The sequence below is a fragment of the Toxorhynchites rutilus genome, chromosome 2 (assembly GCF_029784135.1).
Source record: "Toxorhynchites rutilus septentrionalis strain SRP chromosome 2, ASM2978413v1, whole genome shotgun sequence".
Lineage (NCBI taxonomy): Eukaryota > Metazoa > Arthropoda > Insecta > Diptera > Culicidae > Toxorhynchites > Toxorhynchites rutilus.
Window position 1 is genome coordinate 274,848,661 of NC_073745.1, and position 22,234 is coordinate 274,870,894.

The window sequence follows — 22,234 nt, forward strand, 5'->3', positions numbered from 1 at the left end:
CGAACGACGGTTTAATTCTTTGGATATTTTCTATACAAAAGTATTAAAGTCGCGAATAATAATATATGTATTTTTTTTTGTATTTCAGAAGCCGAATTTAAGAAAAAAACGCAAAAAAATATTCATAAAATAAAAATTCTCCACAGGCCACTCTATTCGGTATTAAATATAGGGTAATCGGTATCCTAACGGTATCATATATAGTTTACAACCTATTCTCATGCTTACCAGGTTTTTTGTGCATAATATCATCAAAATCGGTCGAGCAATTTCGGAGGAGTTCGGTAACAAACACCATGACACGAGATTTTTATAAATATAGATAAGTTCACTTTAAGTTGATCATGCCTGGACCTCGATTTATTTTACCAATAAAGAAAAAAAAACATGCAAAGAAGAGTTAAAGTCGTATCAATCCAACAAAATCAATCTTTAAAAGGTTTTCTCATAATCCTCTGAATTGTATGATTTTTATACATAGTTTTGTTGAACTTTGCCTTCGAACTTTTCATCAATTTCATCCTTGAAGCTCCTCCTTAAGTCGATACATAGTGGGTGCCAATCGATTTCCGGATTTTTTTTTGTTGGCATTGTAAAGCGGGACACTGAAGGTTACGTTTCAGGATGTTCAACGAACCATCTTGTCCATCGCCGATAAAAATACATCTCGTTTTTATTTCATTTCAGAAAACAAGCATTTTAATGATTCATTTCTATTCATTATGCATTCGCTTAAAATGATATTATACAAAAGCAGATATCTCCGACAAAAACGAACAAAAATTAAATACTCGAAAGCCTCAACCTGCTTATACATACATACATTTCTTATATGTATACTATTACATACATTTTCAATGTACCACTTCACGAACTCTATAGTTCTAACTTTTTCTTTCTAATTGCTTTCATTTGTTGTATTTTCAGTAATTCATTCCGTGAATTCTTCTAATTCTCTAATCTTCTAATCTTTAACTATCAGCACTTAATTAAATGGAAGGAATTTACTGATCAATCAAATATGCATTGAAACTATTTTAAAACTATTTTACCATTTATTTGGGAAAAATCAATAGAAAGAATTTGATGATGTACAATATGTCTTTATGATTTTATCTTATATACAATGGATGAACTGTGTAACATGTGAACTTTGATGGAAGAAACAGTACATTTTAACGTATAAATAACATCACTTCTCTGTTTGAATAATTTAGTTACAATAATGATTGAAGAATGATCAATATCGATCGATTAGGTGAATACGTGTTTCGGCTGATCGCTACAATAGTCTGTGATCATATCGGAAATGCAATCAAATACGTCAAACGACACACCGCACTGCTCGAAATGACCTAGAACATGAAAAATTAAAAATTGTAGACATTGGACCAAATTGATAGACATGACTAGATATTTACCTCCTACATCATTCCGTTTGACTTTGTACTTCAGTGAAGTTCCCTTCAGACACCGATCAACTCCCCGCAAAGTGGCCATGAAGTATCCTTGCTCATTAACTCCATCTGTATACAGATTCACCAACCCGTCCAACGTTGGCCACCCGTTCTTGTCTATGGCATCATTTTTGCGGTACACACATTGCATCAAACACTGAAGAAGTAAAAACATAATTTTAATCTACGATTTTAACTTTTTAAATGCAGATTGTCATTGACGTACCCCCGCAATCCACTTGTCTTCGCTGGACACCACGGTGGGGTGTGGAAATCCTAATTCGCTAGCGTCGCGCTTTTTACGATCGTGCCAGTTCTCTTTATATGCTCTTATAGTGTCTGAAATGAAGGACCCCATCAAACAAACAAAAAATAAATTCATCCGGCATGAATAGAGCGTGATAGCATTACCTTCGACTAAATTCATTTTAATCTCCTCCTGGCACTCATGGATAACTCTGTTGACTTTTTTCGATACGTTCGGTTGGCTCACGCAGCGTTTCTAGATGATCATGTACCGGAAAAGGAAAAAAAAACAAATAGACATAATCAGCCAGCAGATGGAATGAGACTTCAGAGCTGGTTCCATTATGCAATAATGCAGATGGTACCGGGTTGTACCCGAGTATGTAGCGCTATCTTGCTGCTATACCAAACACTTAAGTAATCCTCGGTGAAAACGGTGCCCCTAGCCACGCAGCAAATAGCGGGAAAGCACATGTCAACGGCACTTGGGGCGAAAAATTATTATGTTATTGACCTTTGGGCCACTCTCTGCGGGGGAAAACAACTTCGAATAGGAAAAGAGCGCTCCAGAGTGGTAGTAGGTATCGTAGAGTGCCTGTTTATGACGGTCCCCTGCAATAGCGCCCGTTTTGGGCACCTTGGTATGTATGGGCGAAAGTAATTACAGCTTGTTTTAGTTGTTCAGATATCTGCTTTTTCTTGGTTGACATAGGAAACACTGCTGAGGTGATGACAACTAATCTCAATCATGTTGGAATGAGTTTTCATTTTAGAGGCAATTCATGTTTTGGGGACAGGGAAAAGCCACACGAAGTCGAAGCTCAAAGTGTAGTCAACACTTTTATTAGGTGAGACTGTTCGATATTATGAAACTGTGCAATAGTGCGAAATTCTCCATTATTCCATAGATTTGTCTTTTTCAAGGGTTTTCTCTTGTTATCTTTCTTGAAGCTCCATTAATTCTCAAGTAATATTCTTTATTCCTCGTATGAGCTAAGACCGTGCTCCCGTGGCCGAGTGGTTAGCGTCACACATTACAAAGTTCAATTCCCGTCCGGGATGGGGGATTTTCCATCAATGATATTTCTTCCGACCTGCACTTTGAGCGTATTCTAGAGATTGCCACTCAGAATACATTTAATACGTTTTATTTGGCATAAGAAATCTTAGCTAAGTACTGCTGATAAAAAATGCATGCAATTATACATTCATTACTTACGTTAAAACGATGAAAGTTTCTCTGAGAACTAGTACTAGTACCACACCAGAAAAAGAGTTCAGATAGAAATACAAGAGTTTTGATTTCTACTTGCCCGAATCGGAGCAAATGTTCCGTATATCCTTTTTTCATGGAATTGCTCGTTAAGGACACTGTTTCTTTAGCACAATATCCGTAACGTACGATCTGACCTGTGTAGGTATTAAAAATCCGAATCCATCAATAATTGATTCAACTACTTGTTGAACACCATGCATATTGAAACAAAATGAACAATTGAAGGTAAATCAAACGTGCAATAATTTATTAAAACTCAAATTGTGCAATCTAGATATCATAGACTACATTACATATTGCGCAATTACCATTTGAATTTTTGTGTTTACACTGTATATAGAATGGTAAATCTGTACTTCTCAATGAAATCACAAATCACTGGTTTTCCAAAAACTAGCTAATGTTAATTATAGAAATTCTCGCTGATTTGTGAAGAAAAATATTATTACCTTCGGTTAATCGACTTCTCAAAAAAAGACAAATACAATAATCGAGAGATAAAATGTTTAATAAACTCATTTTTCGTTATTAAAATATTTTTTGCCTTATACTAACAGGCTTTTTTTATCCCATTTGTTTATTTTTATTTAGGCTCATTAGCATTTTAGCTGTAACAGAGCCGGGTTTTAATCGTGTACTGACGCAATCTTGCAAAGTGACGCAAGCGCCAGAGGGAAGAATTTTCAGTACGAACTTTTCGTAAAATTGCATGTATAATCAGCTTACGCGTACATTACGAAAATCTGATCTGTTCAAATTGTGTACAAAAACATTGTCATCGGCTTGATTTTTGAAAAAATGCCGTTTTATTTAAGCTATGTAACCAACGCCAGTTTTTTGTGGAAACAGCAAATTTTAATCGCTGTTTCCACAACTGATTGGCGTTCATCCATAAAAGTATGAGAGGATCTGTTTCCAATTATTTTCTCCAAAATGTTGCCGTTGAGCGGAGCATGAGAAAGCATCAGGAAGAAGAGTTCTACACATTTTCCGACTTTGTAACATGCGTTGAACAGGCTAACATAGTTGAGAACCCGATTGTAACAATTACAGACAGTACCATGTTTTCCAATCCAAAATGCAATTGAAAACATAGGATAATGCCGTCCAGAATCATCCGGTGTAAAGCAGATACAGTTTATGTGAGGATGTTTTAAGTTTTGTTACAAAATGCGTTTCGACGGAGGATTTAGAAAAGTGCAGCTTTTCACCAAATCCGACATTTACCCTTCAATCAACACTCAGCTTCAATCCATCCGAAAGCGTCAAGAAGCTTTATCGCTTGATACCTGAGGATAGAAGACATCATTGCCACTAAAAGACATCAATTCTGGTAATCAACAATTAAATTGAAGAGTTTAAACTAATTAGTTATAATTTTTATGTGCAATATGTGATGAAGGATTTTTTTTTTCTTTGAGATGAGTTTGATTTTATGAATTTAAATATTTGACGAGATTTATAAAAGAGCAAAGTACATGATTTGTAGCTCTGGAACAAATTGCTATTATAAATGTAGCACTGCATGGGGATGGACTGTTTTGGATTAAAATATTTGGCATGACGAGCCTTTCGGAAAAGTGATTTTCATTATCAAACGTTCATTGAGGAAGATGTTGTTATGTGAAATAAGTTGTCCCTACTAATCCATTCTATGCTATCAGATCAGATAAAAAATCACTTCGCATCACAATCAAATTACGTCACAAAATAGGGAAAATGGTTTTTACGGGGTCATTTTTTCACATTTCTGTAAAACTTCGCAGTTGTTTGGAAGCATTTGGAATTCTTTATCGATCTATAACAAAAAAAGGAAAATGTCAATTTTGGCGCTTGCGTTACGTTGGGAGATTACGGCAGTGTACATGTTACAAAATGTTAGAATTACGGGAAAAGGAAGATCATGAATCGTACAAGTGAGACTCGCATTGAAAACACTGAAGACTAAAGCTAGTTTCTACAGAGAACAGAAACAAATAAGATAATACTGCGTTTGAACAGTGCAACCGAGTCGGCGTAGACAGTTATGATTTGGTTTGGAACGAATCGAATTGGTTAGCAATTTATAAGAGTCACTACAAATTAACTCCCGCCACTAATCGACAGGTTATGAAGGCTTGGTGCACAAATTACGTAACGATAAAAATCTGATTTGTACACTCCCTCCCTTACGTAACGCGATTCCTACCTATAATAGACGGGAAGCGACGCAAACTCGTAGTTTAAATAGTGTTCGGTTTTATGTAATTGAACATGCTTCCATTTTTTTACTATGAATATGTATTTGTAAATCAATTTTATTGTACAGTAAAACCTGTTTTTGTGCGCTTTTTTATGTGCGATTTTTTTGTGCGATTTATTTTCGGTATTCGAAAAACATCATATTAGATGTAGTTATCGGTCATTTAGTTTTTTCTATCTTTGATATGTTTTTATCGCTCTACAAAGGGACTGTGCCAGTTAATTGCCATTACCGTGTTTTGTTTTATTTGTTTAAAGGTGTCAGTAGAAGGTTATTGAAGGAGGCAAAGAGTTGATTTTATGATCCGCGCAAGTGAGTAGGCCACTCATTTGAAAAAATCGTTTCGTGTGTTTTTATTTTTAGCCCTATAACAATTGAAGCCCACGTTCCACGCTTTCACGATCCTGTATCATTACAAAAAGATTTATTTTAAACCGTAATATGGAGTTTGTTAGCAACTGACAGTGTGAAAACAGCAAGTTTGCATCAAAATTTTCCACTACCATCCCATTCCCATCCCATTCCCATCCCATTCCCATCCCATTCCCATCCCATTCCCATCCCATTCCCATCCCATTCCCATCCCATTCCCATCCCATTCCCATCCCATTCCCATCCCATTCCCATCCCATTCCCATCCCATTCCCATCCCATTCCCATCCCATTCCCATCCCATTCCCATCCCATTCCCATCCCATTCCCATCCCATTCCCATCCCATTCCCATCCCATTCCCATCCCATTCCCATCCCATTCCCATCCCATTCCCATCCCATTCCCATCCCATTCCCATCCCATTCCCATCCCATTCCCATCCCATTCCCATCCCATTCCCATCCCATTCCCATCCCATTCCCATCCCATTCCCATCCCATTCCCATCCCATTCCCATCCCATTCCCATCCCATTCCCATCCCATTCCCATCCCATTCCCATCCCATTCCCATCCCATTCCCATCCCATTCCCATCCCATTCCCATCCCATTCCCATCCCATTCCCATCCCATTCCCATCCCATTCCCATTCCCATTCCCATTCCCATTCCCATTCCCATTCCCATTCCCATTCCCATTCCCATTCCCATTCCCATTCCCATTCCCATTCCCATTCCCATTCCCATTCCCATTCCCATTCCCATTCCCATTCCCATTCCCATTCCCATTCCCATTCCCATTCCCATTCCCATTCCCATTCCCATTCCCATTCCCATTCCCATTCCCATTCCCATTCCCATTCCCATTCCCATTCCCATTCCCATTCCCATTCCCATTCCCATTCCCATTCCCATTCCCATTCCCATTCCCATTCCAACAAGAAAAGTTGTTTTCAAATTGTGTAGCAAACACTATTTTTTGAAGCTACTGTTGAAGTTAAGTATTTTTTATGCGGATTTTTTGTGCGTTCCCTATCGCTTGCACAAAAAAAGATTTGCCTGTATTCATTGCGAAAAAAGGCTCTGAGGCTCGTTTAAAAATTGAAGTTGCGTAGTTTTCATTGCCATTTCGTTATGGAGAGAATTACAAACGAACAACTCTCACAAATCATTGAACATTATTGACAAAATCTCTATCAAAAATGTGTTTTTTTCTGTTTTTTTTCGAAAAAATGTCGTTTCGAGTCTTTAAATTAAGGGGATGTTTAAAGCTAAGTTATATACCTATTTAAAGATAAAAATAACAACAACGCTATTGTTAATGGTGATCACTACAGTGCAATGATTTTCATTTTTTTATTGCCCGAAATTTGGTTGACATGTATTTTCAACGGTACCACATGCCATAAAGCACACAAAACGATGGACCTATTAGGCAATGCATCTCTCGTGTTGAACCAGTGAACTAGCCTTGATCGTACGATTTGACGCCGTTGGACATTTTTTGCGGAGGTATATCAAATCCCTTGATTTAAGCCGAAAAACCAGCATTAATTCAAGCACTAGAAGACAACATCACAAATCTTACCGATGAGATACCTGCCGATATGCTTAATAAAGAAATTCAAAATTGAACTTCACAAACGTATCGTGGTCAACATTTACATGAAATAATTTTATTTTCGTATTTTCATATTTGCATATTTTCTATTTTTTTTACAATTCTCCTGTATTTTTGTAAATCAAACACAAAATGCTTGAGAAATTACCCTTCAAAAATTTCACAATACAGGGCGAACTCGATTATATGCAGTCTCTGATTTTTTTTCACTGTATAAAATCGAGTCAAAGAATTTTTTTTCTTATTTGTTTTTTATGCATATATTTTTCGTTTTTTGAATATAAAAAAAAAATTTTGATTCATTCCCTTAAAGTCAGAAAACACTTTTCTTACATGACAAAAAATAATTTATCCAGCTTCTCTATGGAGGTGATAGACGATCATATTTGATGAAAAAATCCTTCTACGCATATGTTCGAATTCCAACAATGACAGAGTTATAGAACTTTTTTTTTGTTTCGGACCCTGTAGCATCAAACTGGCTTCACATTAAAAAGTATGCTACGGAAGAAGATTCTGTTGCTTTCAGTTGGAAGATGAGAAAACTTAGTACAGGATATAGTACTGGAACATCTAAATTAGTGGATTTTAATAATATTTTGGAAGTGAAAAACTTAAAAGTTGATAATATTTAATGTGTTATTATTATTTTAATCCTAAAACTTTATATTTCTTTTTTATCCCTTTTGTTTATTGTAGGCTCATTAGCATTTTAGCTGTAACAGAGCCGAATTTTAATTGTGTACATGTCACATGTTTATCATATCTATAATTGGCACATTACACAGTTGCCATTTTTCGGCGTTAGAGTATTCCCTTCTATACCACCCACATTACATATGGTACACATTTACACAGTAGCCATTTAGGCGCAAGAGTTTTTCCTTCTGTTCTTCCATTATCCAGTAAGTTCGAACAGTGGAGACAGTTGATTGTTCATTGTTAAGTTATTTATAGAACAGCAGCCCGATGTTGTCATGCAGAGCACAGCAGTTGTATGGATGAATCGATCTTATTTCGACCGTAGATTGCTCCATTGCTGATGATTGTTGCGTGGACGTAGTTATTCTGTAACAACACAAAGATGGTCAATGAGGGCCCTGAGTTTTGAACTCACGATCGATAGCTTACTAAGCGAACGCGCAACCAATGTGGCTACGGAGACCCCCTAAAACTTTATATTAAACTTGATTGTCTCTATCAATTGAATTGAAGCTCTTTAACCGCTCTACAATTTGTTCTATGACACCTAACTTCTATACTTCTTAATTTGGCTGCTTGGATATAAACAATTCCTGGTGTACATATAATAGCCACTTGAATTTTACCTTAACATTGGAAGGTCACATTTTTTCTTGAAACAAGTCATATAGTCTTAAATAACAAAATCGATTCATTATCTGCACCACTGGCGAATATAGAAAACTCTGGTGGAATTGACAGATGCTTAAACTCTTTCACTACATTCCTCATCGAGGCCGAATATGAAGCTGTCCCTAGAAAACCGGTGCGACCACACGACGAATTAATGCTACCTGAATCGACCCTGCTGTTGATTCGTTTACGAAATCAACGTCGCCGGCAATGGTACCGTACACGTGATCCGTTCCTGTGGATCGTCGTGGAGTCTCTCAATAATAGAATTCGTATTGAATGCAACACTGTCAGAAATAAAAAAATTGCCAACACAGTTAGCCATCTAGAAAGTGATGCAAAAGATGCTTTGCGGAAGAGCATCAAATATAACCCACCACTACGACAAGGTAATACCCTCGTGGCAGCTCCCTTGGAGAAATCAAATTTTCTTGCCAATAACTTTGCTGCTGCTCACTGTAACACACAACTTAGTGATCTGGCGACGTCGAGTGTAGTAACAGAATCCGTACGCCTAATCACTAGAACATTAGTCCCTGACAATGAAACTCCAGTTATTCAACCCAATGAGTTAAAACAAATCATCAAGCAAACGAGAGTAAGAAAGGCTCCTGGGAAAGATAATATTCGAAATATATTGCTGAAAAATATTACAAGGAAAGGTTTGATAATGTTCACCAGGATCATAAACGCTTGTCTACGTCTGTCATATTTTCCGAACCAATGGAAGCACGCAATCGTAACTGCAATCCCTAAACCAGGAAAAGACATCTCACTACCAAACAACTATCGGCCCATTAGTCTTCTACCTTCAATGAGTAAAGTATTGGAACGTGTCATACTCACCCGCATTGAACGCCATTTGGAAAATCACAACATAATTCCAAGTGAACAGTTTGGTTTCAAGCGCGGTCACTCGACGAACCACCAACTTGTCAGGTTCACTCAAAACGTTAAGCAGCTATATAATCAAGGACAATCAGCGGGGATGATTCTTCTAGACATCGAGATAGCCTATGACTCCGTCTGGCACGATGCGATATTGCATAAATTGACCCCACAAAAGGTTATAGACCAGCTACAAAATGCTCAGGATGCACTTGAGGAGTTTCAACGACGTTGGAAAATGAAGGTCAATCCATCTAAAACACAAGCGATATTTTTTACACGATGACGCAGTCCAATATATTTGCCACAATCGGAAGTGACTGTATTTGGACATCCTGTTCCTTGGTCTGATCAAGCTAAATATCTTGGGTTGATACTAGACCAAAAGCTAAAGTTTGACAAGCACATAGCCACTTCCCTTATCAAATGTGACAAACTAATGAAAATGCTCTACCCACTAATTAGTCGACGTTCAAGACTAAGCATTACGAACTAACTTTTACTGTATAAACTCATACTTCGTCCAACGATAACGTACGGATTTCCAGCCTGGCACAGCTGTGCGCGCAGTCGAAAGAAAAACCTTCAATATCGACAAAACAAGATACTCAAGATGATGCTAAATCTTGAATTCAACTACCCCACTGACGATCTACATAAACTGGCACATATCGAACCAGTATCCGAATGGACGTTGAGACTGTTGCATAAATTTTGGACAGGATGCTCGATGTCTGAAAACACTCTCATATCAAATCTAGTGCAGGTCCAACTGTAATATAGAAATTTGCTATCCCCTCATGCTATCCCCCTTCTGTCCAGTTCGTGCAACAGGTTTTTTTAAATTTTTCCTGTTTCCCTCGTCAATCATTCTCTGTACATAATTGCCCGAAACAAAAGAATATGTTAAGCCACACTGCAAGGAAACCCATACCTCTGTTATAGTATTAAGAATTATATTAAATAAGTTAAGTTATGATCAATAAAAGAAAAAAAATATATATACAATTTTTTTTTTCAAACTGTATATAATCTTATATTATAATTATATATAATCGAATCACATATAATCGAGTCCGACTTGTACTTCTAAAAATCGATTATACATCAAATTTCCAAGAAAACGTAATGGAAAGGGATTTCCAACCGATATCGTCAGATTTCCAATAGATATCGTCAGTGTTAGGAAAAAGGTTACTTTGGAACGTATTTGGTATATTATAGAAGCATAATAGATGGTAAGATATGGATGATTAGGATTATTATTCAAGTGCAACTCAGCATTGTAGCCGTAGTTGAAGGGAGCTTCCAGAAAATCACGAAAAAAATAAGTGGTCTTCAACAATTTTATGATACCCATTATTTATACTGCATTCAGCTGTACAAGATAATAATTATTGTTATTCTATTCCAATTAATCAAATTAAAATCTGTAGCGCTGACTATTTTTATTCGATTTAATCGCTTTCACCTTTTATATCTCTTTCGTGAAGCAAAGCATCATTGCCAACATTTTTGCGACAATAATGACACGCTACGCCGGTCGCGGTATTTGCATGGCTTCGAACGACAAAAGAAACGCAAGGTCAACATTTGGATCGCGCTCTCCCGTCACGCCTATGTCACTAGCGGAGATAAATAATAATAGCGCGTTCATTCATAAACGATGGTTTCACAAAAAAAGTGTCAGCAACACAAAGCTTATTGAATTTGGAATATTTTCTAATATATGTGCCAGGATCGTATCAAGGTGTTTTGATAGGTGCTGGAAATGAAATAAAAACATTCAGCGAAGCACATTTTTACGCTAGTGATCTTGGTACGCAAGGGTGCATTCGTTGCAACGTTATTTGGAACACTTCTGGTCTCATCAAGGTGATGTTCGGTGATGATCAAGGTTTTTTTTTGTTTTGCTCATCGATCCGTTACGTGCCCTATGCAGGTAACTTTGGAGTTATATTTTCTGAACGTTTGCTTAATCATATTATGTAAGCTTAAGGTCATTAACAGAAGTAAATGTAACTGAAGTAATTGGGGCCTAAAAAGCTTTTTCCTAGGTAGTTTCGATAGAGAGTGATAGTGTTGGAAGTCAAGATCGGTGTTTAGAGAATGTAACAAATCAAATCAATATCCAATGTTTTACTATATTTTTGTATTTTCTTTTTTGTGTCTCTTTTCCCAACTAACATAAAAAAAATAAGAAAGCATTTTTGGTTTCTTTTTTCTTTCGAAATAATACTATTGGTAGACAATGGATGAGTTGATGAGTTGACATAGACACGGTCTTTCGCATAACCCCACAAAAAAAAAGGCCAGCGGGTTCAAATTACATGATCTGGACGGCCAATTTGCATCACCAAAACGCGAAATTATGCGTCCCTCAAATTTCGTTCGCAATATGGCCATGTTCGGTCGTGTTGTGTGGCACGTGGCGCCGTCCTGCTGAAACCACATGTCATCCGTATCCATATATTCAATTTGTGGCAAAAAAAATCGGTTAACATGCGGTCATAGCGCTCACCATTCACAGTTACCGTCTCGCCGTCCTCATTTTCAAAGAAATACGGCCCGATGACTCCACCAGACCATAATGCGCACCAAACAGTGACTTTTGGCGGATGCAATGGCCTCTCAACAATCACTTGTGGATTTTCTGAGCCCCATATACGGAAATTTTGGGTGTTCACATAGCCACCGAGCTCGAAATGTGCCTCATCACTGAAGAAAATTTGATGCGAAAATTCAGCATTTTGCTGCTGTTGTTCGTTCACTCAATCGACGTATGCCCGACGCATTCCATGGTCACCACGCTCTAATTTTTGTACCAGTTGGACTTTATATGGATGTAGGTGCAAGTCCAAATGCAAAATTCGCCACAATGATGTGTTTGATAAGCCCAATTGCTGAGCACGCCGTGGAATCGAAACATTCGGGTCATCCTCCACACTGACAGCAACAGCCGCAATGTTTTCGGCCGAACGCACATTACGATGATGCACAGGTTTCACAATATCCGCTACAGATCCAGTTTGTTCGAATTTACGCACTACATTAGCGATTGTGTGCTATGTAGGCCGTCCATGACGACCAAAATCCGTCCGTAATGGTCGAAAAACATTTGCCGGTTTTTCATCAGTTTTATAGTATAATTTAACAAAATTAACACGTTGTGCGATTCTAAAACGATCCATATTGTAAAATGACAGATATTCAACTAACGATATGACGCTTTGGTTGACAGCTATGTCAAACGGTTGTCAGCGCCGGGCTGTATACTTTCGGAAGCCCGTAATGGAAAACCCTGTATATAAATTCTTTGCAGAAAATGTCAATCGCAAGAATTTACACACAAAAATGTTACGAGTTTGATATTAGTAGTAATTTTTCAAAGAAAACATTTGTTAGGAAATTTGTTTGTTGTTGTTAGGAAAAATCTTTTTCTGTAGAAATGCCCTTCTTTCGTTGTATGGATGACTTGTTGATTATTGTATGAGCTATTCATATGTTTTTCTGAGTTTTAAAAAAATAAGTTTTTGAGAGAAATAAATTTTAATTTTGAAAAAAAATCAGTACAAAATTAAAAAAAAGTTTGATATTTTTTAATGAAAACATAAGCAATTCCCTACATTTCATTCTTTGACAAAACTTTTTTAGATCTCATAGCTTCTGAGTTCAGATCTCCTGTTTCAACAAGACTGTACAATCTGCCACACTGCGCATTCCACAATGGATTTTTTGAGAGAAAGATCGACGAACGAATAATTATGTGCGGTAAACTGGACTGGAAAATTATGTGACTATTGGGTGTGGACTATTCTTGTGGGGTTATTTATTGAGTTGTTTGAGTTGGTCTACGCCGCTGAGTAGAGGAAAGTGGGGAAAGACAGACTGGGCGGGAAAGATGAAAACTTACATATGATGGATAAATTACATTTTTTTTTATTTGAATGATGTACAAGCTTGAAACACAGTGTCTCAATACATTTGGCACTTAATGTTAGCAGCTTTTTCCACCGAAGAGAAAGACGAGCACTTTGTTTTGAGAACAATTCGATTATATCCTAGTTCTTTTATCAACGGATGCGCACTAACTATGCTTGCGAGAGCAACCGGAAGTCATGGACGAATAGTGGATGCAAGAGGTAAAAAGTCAGAAAATTGAGTTTTGAGCTGGCGAAAAAAAACGGACTGAAGCATTCGTTCAATGAATCAACTTAACGTCTTTACAACATGGCCTGAGACACAATTTTTCTCCAATTAACTCGGTTCGAGGTTTGTGTGCTCCCGTGGCCGAGTGGTTAGCGTCATAACTAACATGCCGGGTGTTCGGGTTCGATTCCCGTTCTGGTCAGGGGAATTTTTCGTCAAAGAAATTTCCTCCGACTTGCACTGTGATCACGCGTATTCTAGAGCTTGCCATTCAGAATGCATTCAAGGCGTGTTATTTGGCATAGAAATCTCAACTAAGTACTAATAAAAAATGACGCAAGTAATACTACGCTGAGACGGCGAAGTTCCTCTAGGAACGTTAGTGCCATTGAAGAAGAAGAAGAAGAAGAGGCTGTCTCTCTAGTATGGTTCCCGGAATAAATCGCCACAGAAAACGACTGCAACAGAAACCACCGCTTATAAAATGTGTAGTAGGCTATAAATATTGTGGCGCGGTATTGTATTTCAAAACAAGAATTAACCGGGCAAACGTATCGCCCCAGGCAAACGTAACGCCCCGGGCAGACGTATACCGTCCGACGCTCGCTAGAGCTCGGTCGGACATTGCTAAAGGATCGTATCCTATGTTTCAAACTAACCGGGCAATCAGTGGATCCCAGGTTTGCGTGCGAGACACCGCCGCTTCCGACGGCGGGTCGGCGGTGGACTCGGATTGCGTCATCTTGGCGGCATGGGCCGCCTCGATTCCTTATCCTCGCCAAATGGGGACTTCGTCCCCATTACATTGTCCTCAGAATAAATTTCGAAAAACGAGAACAAGAGAATAAATTTATAATAGAAATGTGAGGCACATGATGTTTTTCCCGCGCCAAATATTTCTAGCCTACTACACTTTTTCTAAGCGGTTGTTTCTGTTGCAGTTGTTTACTGTGGCGATTTATTCCGGTCACCCTCTAGTATTATTTCAAAATTAGGTCCCTCCAAAGAAACGAAAGGCTGCAGTTCTAAAAGTTAGAATAGAAAGCTGGTAGGATGGATCACGTCTGCATGGACAAACAAAAGCCGCATTGATATGCATGCCAACATTTGGTCAGCATCCTCCACCGTTTCTCACTTACTTGCGTTTGAAAATGCACGAAGTTTTGAAGAAAGGTGTTCCGTATGGGACCAAATTCTCGAACAATGCATCGGTATATATGGCCCTTGATATCTACAATGACTGATTTGACCATTTTGTAGAAAATGTGCTTCCATCCGAAAAGAACCCAGTCTTATCATCATGAACATTTCATCATCGATGAACATTCCTTCCACACGAAAAATATAGAATATATGGAGAAAGCTAGCGGTAACTTTGACACTGGTCTGATCTTACCACCTCACTGTAGTAATTAAACTTAAAGCTTCCAATTACATTCAGCTTATTAAGAAGGAGCGTAAGACTCTAATGCCAAAAACTAAGGAAAAACCATCATCCAAAGTCGACACGTGACGTATGACGTGCACCGATCAATTTTCGGATTCAGATGCCGGTGCCGGATGGCAAACTATTTAAGACAGGATAAAAATAAGACAAAGTACAAGGCCCTTCTAGTTGATTTTTCATGTTCAATCAACCATTTGCTTGTAACTTAAATTTCAAAATATAACTTTTCAGTTAGTGTCCATCTTTCCCGACTCTTTTTTTTCAAAGATATCGAAAATACTAACACTGCAAAATTTCCACCTCAAACACAATTTTCATTATAAAAAAAAACTTAGGCAATCGATTCGTGGGGAGATAGCTACATTTGTTTTATGAAATTTACGGAAAAAACTACTTTTACTTAAGGTGTCCGTCTTTACCACCTTTCCACTAACACCCTGAAAGAGAATTTACCTCACTTTATCATCGACGAAAAAACTCTATTGCTGCGAAAAGAGATAAAAAATTCGAGTCAACCGACATCCGTAAATCATATTAAAGAAAAATGACAAAGAATTTTCCTCCAAATAAGGTCAAATTCATAACAATTAACATCATATACACAGCCATTCCATACCAAACCGATATAGTGGTTCTCAGATTTTCGTGAAAAGTAGTACATTTGTTCTTTATCGCAAAATATTAGACCAGTATTTTTTATTTTTTTATCAGGGTGCCCATTTCCATTTAAGGGTGGTCCGAAAAATCCATTTTTTCGCGCTTTTCCCAAAAATGACTTGAAATGGAATGACGATTCAGTTGATCGATACATCAAATTAAAGTCAATTAAGGCCATTAGTTTTTCAGGGCATTCATCTTGTGCCGTCGTAGAATCATTCAATTAATAAAATTAATTTACCGTTTACCGTAGTTTATATTTATTTCAAATTACCATCGCGCACGGTTTCTTTCGACACGAGAACACCTTCTGAATCAAGTAAAGAAAACTAGTAAACATTTACTTAATTAACTTGATTATCACTATTCGTAAATGAAAGTGTCAAAATGAAATGTCATAATTTAGCAGCAGTTGCATTTATTTTATATTCTGAAAGCATCACAATATTACAAGATCATGTCGGTTTACTTTTTTCCATGCACAAAGTAATGCAGACCTATCAGAAGGCTAATTATTCTCGATAAAACCAACAAACGGAGAAACTTGTGGCGTACCTATAGTGGAAATTTTTGGAATGAAACGATTCAAAAAGACGACTCTCCTTATCAGTGATCTTTTGAGGCCACTAGCACCGTTTAGAACCAGTATGCTAGCTTCGGGCAAAGAAACTCTTGTGAGGTCGTTAGCCAACTGCCATTTGAAAGTATGGAAATATTTGATTGCAAAATCGTAAAATGAATTCCTAGAAAAACTTCGTAATGAAATTCCAAACGCGATTGGAAACCCACATCGCAGACCCCCGCTAAACGAGGAAGGAACCGTATTGTGAAGATGGATGAACTCGTTTTGTTTGTTGTCTGATATAACATGATGTTTATAGGTTTATGATGCACGAATTTACTCAGACAAATTCTAATTTTGGACAAACCATCAAAAACTGTCGAAAATTAATTTCTAATAGTATCGAAAGTAGCATTCAGCTCGTACAAACAAGCATATTATCATAAGAACAATGTACTTAAGTTTTCATAATGATTTACCCCGAACGGCGGTACATATTTTGATCGACGATAAAAACAACAATTCAATATTTGTGTTTTTAACATTAGCTACAATCCTCGTTTTTCGAAGAATATTCTAGTTGTTGTTTAAGTGTTGTTTAAGATATCGAACTATTTTTACTATAAAATTAAAAATAGTACATTTTCATTTAAAGGCAAAAAAATAGTCTGATCGAACATATTCTTAGTGGGCGGTTAAAATGATCACATGCTGGTGGTAAAATGAACATTACATTATCATGTTAAATGGGACAGATTTATGCGCATTCATGCTAAATTAGTTTTAATCATTATTGGAATGGTAGGTACATGTATGAAATAAGCTGGGCCTATTCACCTAGAGTCGTAATTGAAAATTTCTAATACGTTATTGAAATCAAACTAAATATGTTTACCTCTTTCAGAATATGTGAACAGTCGTTCAAACTGATGATTTGTCGAAGATATCAGTTTGGATAAAATAAATTTCAAGGGAAATTGCCTAAACACGATGCGCGCAAAATGATATCCGAATTGCTACCGAGAGAGCAATTTCTGTTTTTGTTTATTATTTTCAACATTTGACAGATTCATAACAGGGTGCCTCGAATTGCTTCATATGTTCTAAGAATAGGATAGTCAAGAACTATCAATTGATTTTTAGTTAAATTGTTGAAATTTCAGCACTGGTTCATTCTACCACCCCTGTTCATTATACCTACATTTTCCCTACATCAACCAGTATTCTGAATAAATTCAAAATAAAGTGTAAATCACAATGTCATGAACGTTTCACACTTCACGACAAAAATTGTGTGAGTTGTTGTGCTTCGTACTTTGGATTTTAGACTATCTTAGCAGATACAGGGAAACTTCGATATAACGTACCCTCGTTATAACGTACCCTCGATATAACGTCACTCGATATAACGTACATTTTACCTCTATATAACGTACACATTTCCAAAGTATAAAGGAATTTTTTTTCAATATTTTTTTTCTGATAGAACAATGAATTATCTGTATTGTGATGCTAAAACAAGTTTCGTACATTCAATCAATCCCGAAATACAGCTGGTTTTGTGATTCCGGATTCTAAATGAATCAAGTTTTAATCAACAGTACGAAGGGAAACATCATGAGAAAGGCTGGCTTCGTCTTCTGATTGAAGTTATTCATTAACTTTACTAAAACAGCAACACAATAATGTATTATAGACTACGTTTGTGAGTACTTTATTATGCTTCGATATAACGTACAATTCGATACAACGTACAATTTTGAAAGTGAAATGTACGTTATATCGAAGTTTACCTGTAATGATCATTCTTAATTAGTACTGAATTGAGATTTTTATACAGAATATCACTCCTCGAAAGTATTCAGAGTCACAAACTCGAAAACTCTCTTGTATCACTGCATATTCTTTGACCTAGCAAAAAACGTGTCAAATCCGAATTATCTGGCCTGATATACGTGAGGCGAAGCACTCGCTAACGGAAACCAAAAACTACACACAATCTGATTTATATGGGACTTTGTTAAAACATTGTTTCGATAAATCCGTTCAACTTGAAAATCGAATGTAGTGGAATGGAAAATTGTATCAAGAAACTCTCCATTGTTTCATTGCTTATTGTTCGCTCCTCATGTGAAGCTTCTGGAAACACATACAGTGACTCAAATCCGTAATCGTACTTCACCATGCAGATCTCTTTTCCTTTCTTTCGAAAGTAGAAAACAAGCTTTCGGAACATTCTATTTAGATAAAGTAATAGTGTCATACGAGAGTTTAAAGGTTTGATATCTATTTTCAGAATAATTGTTTTTATATTTCTGAAAATGACGAATGTATGTTCTAATGTGTGAAAATTGACTCAAACTCATAATCGTACGCTGGTTGAAATCCCTACTCGATTTCGAAGGCGTTGGCCAATTTCCGAATTCCATCATTAGTATTGTATCCCTTGTTTATTGCAATTATCTTTAGCTGTCTTTGGCCTTATCTACGAGTTTTTTTGGTGTATTTGAAAGGGATATTTATCAATTTTTTCAACAAGTGGTTTTTGAAATCATTATTTTAAGAAATTTCATGGTTTCTTAATTTCCTAAACAGATAACTTCCTCAGTTTTTTACTGGGATTGATGTCGGAAGATTGTGGAGGAATATCATTAACTTTTGAGTAATTGTAATGTAACCATGTGGGAACTTTATATGTCTTGAGCTCTGGGTCACTGTCTTGGCAAAACTGGTATCCTCGATTCCATCACATTTTGTTGACACTTTGCTACATATTTTCTTTCAGGATGTTCAAGTAAACATTCTGATCCAATACACCATCGATGAACACCAAATTGCTCATACATGCACCCTCATACCATCCCTCCACCACCCTCATGTTTAAACGTTGCTTTCAGATTATTTTTTTTACGTTTAATTCATCGTTGGCTTCCTCCATACGAAACGATAACCATCGGAGCCAAAAATAACAAATTAGGACTCATCTACGGAAATAACATCTTACCTGTAAGATATTGATGTGTTTCATGCTGTTTGGAATAATCAAATTGGAGTTACTGATTTTTTTTTTGCTGAGATACTGTTTGTCCCTCTATGCTCGTGCATTCAAGTTGCCCTTCCTAGGCACATTACAAACTTTTTGTTTGTCCAATTTGTTTTTTATCGATGGTGTATTGGATCAGAATGATTTCTTGACCATCCTGAAGGGGAATATGAAGCAAAGTGTCAACAAAATGTGATGGAATCGAGAATTCATTTTTTTTCCAAAACAGTGACCCAGAGTTCAAGACATATAAAGTTCGCACATGGTTACATTACAATTACTCAAAAGTTATTGATATTCCTCCACAATCTCCTGACATCAATCCTAGTAAAAACTAAGGAAGTTATCTGTGTAGGAAATTTAGAAACCATTAAATTTCTTAAAATAACGATTTTGAAAATCACTTGATGAGAAAACTGATAAATACTCCTTTCGAGTACACCAAAAAACTCGTAGATAAGGCCAAAGACAGCTAAAGATAGTTGCAATGAACAAGGAATACCATACTAATGATAATATTCGGAAATTGGCCAACGCCTTCGAAATCGAGTAGGGCTACAGAGTACGATTATGAGTTTGAGTCAATTTTCATACATTCGTCATTTTTAGAAATATAAAAACCATTAATCTGAAAACAGATAGCAAACATTTTAACTCTCACATGACACTATAAATTTATCTAAATAGAATGTTCCGAATGCTTGTTTTCGACTTTCAAAATAAGGAAAAGAGACCTGCATGGTGGAGTACGATTACGGATTTGAGTCACTGTATGTAAAGTAGTTTCTGACTTCTCTATTTCTCTACGCTCATCGCTTATACGAATGCACCGTACGCCTTACGATACATTTATTGATAAACAAAAAGCTGATGCGTTTCTCCTAACTCACTTTGGTCACCTGTGCCTGCGCTGGTAATCCTGAAAGTACGAACGACACGCACAGAACAATCAGTATCCGCGCCATTGAAACGATCGCGGTTTACTACCACCACACAATGCAAACACTACGTATACACTCTACACCCTTGCAGAATCGTCTTTTATCATCAATCACTTAGTTGAACTTAAACTCCTTTCCGCAAGACAGTCCGTACACTTTTGTGGGGGTGGTAAGCGGGTGGATAAAGGTTACCAAAAGCAAACACACGGACTAATAGCGTTCGGCACAGAAAAGTACACCCTTCTCTCAACGCAACACGATCACTTATGAGCCACTTGAGCGCGGCTGCAGTTCATTCACGCAGCTATTTGTTGCCCACACTATTTCGTTTGAATTTCGATTCGGGCTGGAGATGGTGCAATGAGAGAAATGACAAATTAGAGTCCGAAAGAGTCATACGTAACTTATGAATCACACACGCGTAAATTTTGCACATCACAGTGGATGTTTCGTTAGTGAAAACGGTGATACAATTTTTCACACTTGTCGTCTTCTTAAATTGATTGCTACTTTGGCCAATTTTTGTCTTTTTGGTTCTAAATCGATCAAGAATTAGTTATAATATTTAATTTTTTCGGCGTGTTGTGAGTTAGATGTATTTTAATCTTGGTGGGGTGCTTATTCAACGATCATACGTTTCGTGTGCTTCCTTGACATTCATTTTATGGACAGTATACTGGAGGTTACCGTAGACTGTCAACCGTTCACATAGTATCATCAATAACACGAATGGGAAGCGATCTGCTGAAGTCAAATAAAAGGGTCCTTGAAAAGCGAATTCATTATACATGCAATCTATCATGACACTATTGAGATACATAGAGAAATAATATTCTCGGATTTGTACTCCTCCAATCCTCGTTTTGTTGATGAGCAAGATAGACTTGCCGGCTGCGGTTTCCGTTCGATCAAAATTTAAATTTAGGTAAAGCGTTTTCTCCGTATCGTTGTTTGAGTAAATCTGAGCATTATCAACCAATTTAACTTAGTCCGAATCATTTACTTAATACTTTGAGCCCCGAATTGTTCTTACTTCTTCTTGGATGGCACTAACGTTCCAGTGGAACTTTTGCCTTCTCAACGTAACATTACTTGCGTCATTTTTATTAGTAGTAGTACTTGGTTGAGATTTCTATGCCGAATAACACGTCTTGAATTTACTCTGGAGTGGCAAGCTCTAGAATACGCGTGATCCGGAAGAATTTTCTTTGACGATAAATCCCCCGGCCAGAACGGGAATCGAACCCGAACTCCCGGCCGCTAACCACTCGGCCACGGGAGCACGTTAAATTAAATTTTTTCTTACTACGCATGGAACGCCCTACGCCCGCATCAATAGCATTTGCACAAAGGAAAGTAGTCACTTGTCGTAAAACATCCGAAAACAATATTTTTTATATATTTCCTTATTTTGTAACTGTCAGTCCGAGTGATCAACGTTTTTCTAACGAAAATCTCATGGGCCTCAACGTGTTAATACTACCGATGGGTGTTAGAAAAAATACGGACATTTTTTTCTAATTTTCCAAAGTATTGGGAATACATTACTGGATTTGACGTTCATCGTTTGACGGTTTTATGTCATAGGGGACCAAGGGGCTAAATTGAAAACTTCGAGTTATTGATTGCATTACGTAAGGTATTTTGTAAGCTACATCTTCTTCTTCTTCTTCAATGGCACTAACGTTCCTAGAGGAACTTCGCCGTCTCAGCGTAGTATTACTTGCGTCATTTTTTATTAGTACTTAGTTGAGATTTCTATGCCAAATAACACGCCTTGAATGCATTCTGAATGGCAAGCTCTAGAATACGCGTGATCACAGTGCAAGTCGGAGGAAATTTCTTTAACGAAAAATTCCCCCGACCAGAACGGGAATCGAACCCGAACACCCGGCATGTTAGTTGTGACGCTAACCACTCGGCCAAGGGAGCACGTAAGCTACATACCACATGTATCAG

The 22,234-nt window shown here is 37.2% G+C and overlaps 1 protein-coding gene across 1 annotated transcript; it reads right to left on the bottom strand.

The window, feature by feature from the left end:
- Positions 1-353: 353 nt before the first annotated feature.
- LOC129767344 (general odorant-binding protein 70) lies at positions 354-20,623 on the bottom strand. Its single transcript, XM_055768096.1, has 5 exons — positions 20,225-20,623; positions 1,869-1,959; positions 1,684-1,796; positions 1,422-1,614; positions 354-1,355 (listed from the first exon to the last, which is right to left on the bottom strand). The coding sequence occupies exons 1-5, from the start codon at positions 20,297-20,299 to the stop codon at positions 1,255-1,257; spliced, it is 573 nt and encodes a 190-aa protein (XP_055624071.1). The 5' UTR covers positions 20,300-20,623; the 3' UTR covers positions 354-1,254.
- Between the last annotated feature and the right edge of the window lie 1,611 nt (positions 20,624-22,234).